At 37.0% G+C, this 7,286-nt stretch overlaps 2 protein-coding genes across 2 annotated transcripts in view; one reads left to right on the top strand and one right to left on the bottom strand.

The window, feature by feature from the left end:
* The window catches only part of LOC132181602 (probable 1-deoxy-D-xylulose-5-phosphate synthase, chloroplastic), a 3,932-nt gene extending 113 nt beyond the window's left edge, over positions 1 to 3,819 (top strand). The window contains exons 2-11 of the mRNA XM_059594872.1: positions 4 to 12; positions 193 to 330; positions 437 to 601; positions 724 to 874; positions 1,325 to 1,596; positions 1,697 to 1,970; positions 2,347 to 2,654; positions 2,770 to 3,051; positions 3,149 to 3,433; positions 3,542 to 3,819. Of these exons, the coding sequence (XP_059450855.1) occupies positions 4 to 12; positions 193 to 330; positions 437 to 601; positions 724 to 874; positions 1,325 to 1,596; positions 1,697 to 1,970; positions 2,347 to 2,654; positions 2,770 to 3,051; positions 3,149 to 3,433; positions 3,542 to 3,691 (2,034 nt within the window). The 3' untranslated portion in view covers positions 3,692 to 3,819. The remainder of the gene's footprint in view (positions 1 to 3; positions 13 to 192; positions 331 to 436; positions 602 to 723; positions 875 to 1,324; positions 1,597 to 1,696; positions 1,971 to 2,346; positions 2,655 to 2,769; positions 3,052 to 3,148; positions 3,434 to 3,541) is intronic.
* Positions 3,820 to 6,473: 2,654 nt separating this feature from the next.
* On the bottom strand, positions 6,474 to 7,047 carry LOC132175425 (heavy metal-associated isoprenylated plant protein 19). Its single transcript, XM_059587378.1, has 3 exons — positions 7,015 to 7,047; positions 6,834 to 6,915; positions 6,474 to 6,748 (listed from the first exon to the last, which is right to left on the bottom strand). The coding sequence occupies exons 1-3, from the start codon at positions 7,045 to 7,047 to the stop codon at positions 6,474 to 6,476; spliced, it is 390 nt and encodes a 129-aa protein (XP_059443361.1).
* Between the last annotated feature and the right edge of the window lie 239 nt (positions 7,048 to 7,286).

Consider the following 7,286-nt stretch of genomic DNA (forward strand, 5'->3'; position numbering starts at 1 on the left):
AAGCTCAATAAGGTGTGAAATTATGTATTGGAGTAAATACACTCATTACATGTATGAAAGAATACCCGTGTTGCTGAACTGAGTTACAAAAACTGGGTCTTATTCGTTTCTTTTGTTTGATTTGAAATTTCAGTTATTTTCAAGTTTGCATACATCATACGCATAAATAAATGGCTGTTTTGTTCTGAATAGGTACAGGCCAAGAAAAGGCCAGGTGGGGTTTGTGCATCGCTATCAGAGAGGGGGGAGGAGTATCATTCACAGAGACCGCCAACTCCTCTCTTGGACACCATAAACTATCCAATTCACATGAAAAATCTATCAATTAAGGTACAAAACCGCAAGCATGTGGCTGGTAGAAATTCATTCCAAGAGGAGCTAGCTTCCTTTATTTGAATAGAACGTATCTGAAACTTCATACAAATTCTTGACGCAGGAGCTGAAACAACTCGCGGATGAACTGCGGTCTGATGTCATCTTTAATGTTTCTAAGACTGGAGGTCACCTAGGCTCGAGTCTTGGTGTTGTCGAACTCACCGTGGCTCTCCATTATGTCTTTAACGCCCCCCAAGATAAGATATTATGGGATGTTGGTCACCAGGTTCCAATCTCACCTTCCTTAGGTTCTCCTTTGTGTTGAGCAAACTTGTTTAACGTATCAAAAAACACAATATCTATAGGAGAATTGGTCTCAATTGTATACTACTTTTAACTTATTCCCAGGCTTACCCACACAAGATCCTGACTGGAAGAAGAGATAAGATGCACACTATAAGGCAGACAAATGGGTTATCAGGGTTCACAAAGCGCTCGGAGAGTGAATTTGATTGCTTTGGCACGGGTCACAGTTCTACCACCATCTCTGCAGGACTTGGTAATTCTTTGTAGAACATTAAGTTTAACTGAGCTCGATATGTTCTGGTTTATGGCTGTGTTTATCTTATCCTTAGACTGTTGTGCTGCTCGGAAAGTTCCAGAAAACTCTTTTAGCAATTGTATTTACAGCATAAGAAGATCCGTAAGTTGTTGTGGCAACAATTATACAATTCTTCAAAATGAAGAAAAGTGGCTTCTTTTAATGTTTGTGTTTATGGTTATTTATGGGATGCTAAATGTTTTACATAGCTCATATACTGATATCATGAAGCTTCTTCACAATATGACGTGCTAACTTCATTCATAAAATATCCTCACCTTTTTCCTTGAAATTACAAACCAATTGACTGTGAATGGCTTGCTGATCTCTCAATCTCAATTGCAATTGATAGAGCATAAAGTTTGGTCTCTTCTTGGTTTTAACTTTTGGTATGTTATTGGGCAACAGGAATGGCTGTAGGGAGGGATCTAAAGGGAAGAAAGAATAATGTTATTGCTGTTATAGGTGATGGTGCCATGACAGCTGGGCAAGCTTATGAAGCCATGAATAATGCCGGGTACCTTGATTCTGACATGATTGTCATTCTTAATGACAATAAACAGGTTTCTTTACCCACTGCCACTCTCGATGGGCCCATACCACCTGTAGGAGCTTTGAGCAGTGCTCTTAGTAGGTTGCAATCTAACAGGCCTCTCAGAGAATTAAGAGAGGTTGCCAAGGTACATAGCAATAAACATGAGAAATAACAAAGAAATCACTTTCAATCATAATATGTGATTGAAACTGAGATTATTTTTATTTTTACTGAGATTGTTGCAGGGAGTTACAAAACAAATTGGTGGTCCAATGCATGAACTTGCTGCTAAAGTTGATGAATATGCTCGTGGGATGATCAGTGGTTCTGGATCAACGCTATTTGAAGAGCTTGGATTATATTATATAGGTCCTGTTGATGGTCACAACATAGATGATGTAGTTGCCATTCTCAAAGAGGTTAAAAGTACCAAATCAACAGGTCCGGTTCTGATCCATGTCGTCACTGAGAAGGGCAGGGGATACCCATATGCAGAGAAAGCAGCAGACAAGTATCATGGTAAATACAGAACTTAAAATTCGCGATTTTTTTTTTTTTTTAAATTATGAGCGCGGGGAGGGGGGGTGGTGTTGGTTGAGGATCTGGGTATTTATATCGAACCTGATATATATTTTTATTTTATTTTATTGGCATTTATTTTTCTTGGGATTTTCTTAGCATTTGAGTGCACAAAGTGTCACTTGTGGTTCTTGCTTGATAGGAAAATACTTGGAAGTACCAAAAAAAAAAGAGAAAAAATTGTTTATTTCAAATTCTATGTAAAGAAAAAGTGTCCCCCTTTAAATGCTTAATAAATTTTTGTTTCATGTATATAGTCACATAAGAGTGAGCTTGCTTGCTTAGCAAATGAATATTCTTGGTTCTGCTTTTGCAGGAGTCGCCAAATTTGATCCAGCAACTGGGAAGCAATTCAAAACCAAGGCTCCTACACAGTCTTACACGACATACTTCGCGGAAGCTTTGATTGCAGAAGCAGAAGCGGACAAAGATGTTGTTGCAATCCATGCTGCAATGGGAGGCGGAACAGGCCTGAATCTCTTCCTTCGCCGTTTCCCAACAAGATGCTTTGATGTTGGGATAGCAGAACAGCACGCCGTTACTTTTGCTGCAGGTCTGGCCTGTGAAGGCCTTAAACCCTTCTGTGCAATTTACTCATCTTTCATGCAGAGGGCTTATGACCAGGCAAGCCACATCACTTCTTTGAATTTTTCTTATCATTGTTCTGTTGAATTTGATATAATGATATTGGTGATAGTATTACTAACTTATGATCCGATTCTAAAAAAATTATACACAGGTAGTACATGATGTGGATCTGCAGAAATTGCCGGTGAGATTTGCAATGGACAGAGCTGGACTTGTTGGAGCAGATGGTCCCACACATTGTGGTTCTTTTGATGTCACATTTATGGCCTGCCTCCCCAACATGGTGGTCATGGCTCCTTCTGACGAGGCAGAGCTCTTTCACATGGTTGCCACTGCTGCTGCAATAGATGATCGGCCCAGTTGTTTCCGATACCCGAGAGGGAACGGGATTGGTGTTCAGCTACCGTCAGGGAATAAAGGCGTTCCACTTGAGGTAACTTTCAACTGAGTTTCTGCTGTCTCAATAGTGAAAAAATATTTCAATGCACATCATCTGAAAAATTTGGAAATGGCTTGCCATTTTCTTACAGGTTGGAAAGGGCAGGATACTGATAGAGGGTGAAAGAGTGGCACTCTTGGGCTACGGAGCAGCAGTTCAGAGCTGTTTGGCTGCAGCATCTTTAGCGGAATCCCATGGCTTAAGGCTAACAGTTGTGGATGCACGCTTTTGCAAGCCGTTGGATCGTGCCCTTATTCGCAGCCTAGCCAAATCACACGACGTCTTAATTACAGTTGAAGAAGGATCAATTGGGGGATTTGGGTCTCATGTTGCTCAGTTCCTGGCCCTTGATGGCCTTCTTGATGGAAAACTAAAGGTAAGAATCTAAACATTGTTGTAGAAATCTCACGCGACGGTTGAAATTGGATTGAAACACCAAAATTATGTTTTTTCCATGGACTTACAAGTGAACTTTCCTCTGCAGTGGAGACCTTTGGTACTGCCTGATCGGTACATTGACCATGGATCACCTGCTGACCAACTGGCTGAAGCTGGTCTTACACCATCTCATATTGCAGCAACAGTGTTCAACATACTGGGACAAACAAGAGAGGCGCTGGAGATCATGTCATAAGAAAATTTAGAAAGAGGGGGTTCAGGTTTCACTCCCAACAATGTACAAAATAAATCTGTATTGATTTATCTTTCATGTATCATTTTTTGTATAAAAGTAGTGTCAGCATATGAATGTAAGCTAGCCAATCCAACTAGTTAAAAGGAAACAAGAGTTTCAATTATACTATAATTTCAAAAGCATTAACGTGTGAAACAAAAGCTGTTGCTGCCTCTTTTTCCTTTTTCTTTTTTCCTAGGCAGCAGCTATTGAAGCCTCTTGCTTGGTCAATTTATTGATCAGGTGTGAACTGCTTGATAATCCAGTTCTTTGTTCTTCTGAAAGTCCATGCCAGCCGCATTGCCTAGAAGTCATTTCAATTTTGGAATAAATACTGCTCTTTGATTGTGGATTGAAAAGGATGTATATTGGCATATTGCCATGCATTTGCATTTTAGGAGTAAATCAGGCGATATTCAGTTATAGGCCCAACACAAATCTGATCCACGTCTTTCAATATCTCTGCCGACTTTCCTCAACAATTCGGTGGTCAAAATAAGTACCCTGATAGCTACCTCAATTACATATATATATATATATATATCCAAATGATTATCACATTCTTGATTTGATGGAAGAAAGAATGAGGGGTCTTATGAGAATGCTATTAAAGAATATTTGTTGTTATCGTGTTCAACAATGATGAATAATATGAAATTAAAAAGAGAGATCTATAGAGAGTCAAGACACGGATTTACGTAGTTTAATAAGACGCTTATGTTCATAGAGAGTGCGGCTATATTTTGCTATTAATGATTCAGTGTTATATATATATATATATATATATATAAATTCTAATTGTACTAATGTATTTTAAAAAACTCCAAAATACCCTGTTTACTTTGCTTTATTTACTCAATCAACTACTAATATTCCAATATTACTTTCTATACTTGAAAAATTATGAACTACTAATTCCAACGACACGTAACCTTTGTTCTGGTTAATGAAGCAATCCGGTACCTCAATTATGTACCTGTGATGCTGGTGGTTGGCTAGATCTCTATATGCTGGTTAAAGAGGTAGCATTATCAGTGTGCTGCCATGTCCTGACGAGTGGAAGATGAACACCTCCATTGCTTTTTCTTTTGTCTTTTTATCGTGGGAGTGGATGGATAAATCCAATGAAGTATGGCGTTTGCTGTCAACGCAGAATACGCAATAATAGAGTTATATGTTTCTTGGTGGTTATTGCTGGCACAGACAAAAGGGGTCATTTCAGGTTTGGCGAGAGGGGCACAACACTAACCTCTGAACTTGGTCACAACTTTATTCACGTGTACCAATCCATTTATTGACACGTGTACAGCAAAAGAAAGAGTGGGAGGCCTGGTGCCAATAAAGAAAAAACAGAAAAAAAAGAAAAAGATGTCAATTAAGTGGACTTTTGTATGTATTCAGCAATTGCCTTTTGTCACTCTCACCGTCTCATTGAAAGAAATCCTTCCAAATCCAAAGCCTACGTGCAGGGACTCCAAATTCATGTCAAGTTAAAAACACAACTATTTAGATTTTAGACCAACACAAACCCTCAACGCGTCTTCACACCATCGATCCCCCACAAATTGTCCACGCGGCCATTTCTTTTCCCTTCGTTCGTAGCTGAATGCGTAGAAAATGCTAAAGGCACAACTATTTTGCCCAATTTTGGGTCAACTTTTACGTTATTTTTTAATTTAAAAAATAACGAAATTAGAAATAAAAACTTTTTCCTAGAGCTATAATTTTTATTTTGGTTATTCTTTTTTTTGGTATTTTTTTAAAAATAAAAATTGTATTTTGCTTCAGAAACTTTTTCCTTATTTTTTAATTTAAAAAATAACAAAATAACAAAATTAAAAATTTTTTCTTAAGCAATAATTTTTATTTTGGCCCTTCTTTTATTTGGTATTTTTTTTTTTTAAAAAAAAATCAAATAAAAGAAAATTATTGGTTCAGAAACTTTTTTAATTTTTAATGTTATTTTTTTAAAAATTAAAAAATAAGAAAAAAGTTGGCCCCAAGTTGGGGCTGTATCATTCATCGTCTGAGATATGCTATAGTGTAATAAAAGAATTATTTTTGGTCTATAAAAGTCTTAGGTGACAAAAATTCACAATCTTATCAGTGGGTGGAGCCACAACAACTACAGATGTGGCATGTAACTTCTTGCCACCTAAGACTTTTATGGGCCAAAAATAGTCTTTTTATTGCACTATAACATTTTTCGAATAGAAATGCTTGGTGTTCTTCTAGTATTCTCATAACTATGATGTGCATTTTAAAATCATCAATAGATTAAAAGTCAATAATGATTCAACGGTAATTTTAAAAGCCACATCACAGTTAAGAGAACACTAGAAGAATACCTAGCATTTCCTTTTCTCGAATGTGTCTTGTGATTTTTAAGTACACGTGTGCATGTATGGGGCAGTGGGGTCAGTTTGATTCATAGTGGGCCGACATAAACATATGGGCCCTAAGGATGGTTCAGGCAGATTGCGGGTGGCATTATTTCTATATATAATTAAGGACATAAAAGGATAATTGTTAGATAAGAAACAAGAACAAATATTATATAGGAAATGTGTTCCAGAAAAACTACGTACGGTGGCATTATTTCATATATATTATTCATAATTTGTAAATGAATATTGAAATGTACATCAATTTAAATTAAAATTTGCAAACCCCGGCCACCCCCTTCCCCAAAATATATGAACTATATAAATTCTAGTGCAAATAACACTGCAATTTCATCTCTCTACATAATGGAACACGCATTTGGGTTCTCATCGCTAAACATCATAAGCAGTACTTGGGTCTCTTTGCAATAATCAAACATTGGTGGGTCTGAAACAACTTGTTCTGGAACCAAATCCTGTCCATTGGATGCAGTCGGTGTCTTTTCCTTGTTCTCTACAATCTCTACCTTCTTCCCGGTTTTCTTTTTCAGTTTCTTCACAACTTTTTGAGGATCAAACCGACCCATTACCACAACCTTATGCTTCTTCATGTCTGTCGTAAATTTCTCCACCCCTTACAAAACGTACATATATATAAACAAAAATAATATGAATATAATTATTTTTTGGGTTTGTTAAAGGAGAGAGAGAGAGAGTACCTTTACACTTGGAGATGGCTTTAGCAACGGTTCTTTCACATGCATTACAGTACATTGAGACTTTAAATTCTGCAGTAATAAACTTAAAAATATAGAAAAGATTCAAAAGAAGGGAAATGTGATTCATTGCGTACGTACGTGAATCTAAATCTTTTAAGAAGAAACAAAGAAAAATAAATACTTTTAATTCCTCCTTTTTCTTCTTCTTTCCCATCGAAACTGTTCCAAGTCCAAGAGAAAGAGATCAATCAGTGCATGCAGAGTTGAAAAAATAACCCCTTTCACGAGAAGGATACTTTAGTAAATGTGTATTGGTTGGGGGCAGTTATAGTTATAGAGACAACAAATTAAAACAAGCCGATAATGCTGGGTCGGAAAGTAATAGAATTTGGTTTTTTTTTTTTGTTTCCTTGGAATTAATTTCTCACTTACTGACTCGGATAAATAGAAAAA

This window comes from Corylus avellana, chromosome ca1, assembly GCF_901000735.1.
Source record: "Corylus avellana chromosome ca1, CavTom2PMs-1.0".
Lineage (NCBI taxonomy): Eukaryota > Viridiplantae > Streptophyta > Magnoliopsida > Fagales > Betulaceae > Corylus > Corylus avellana.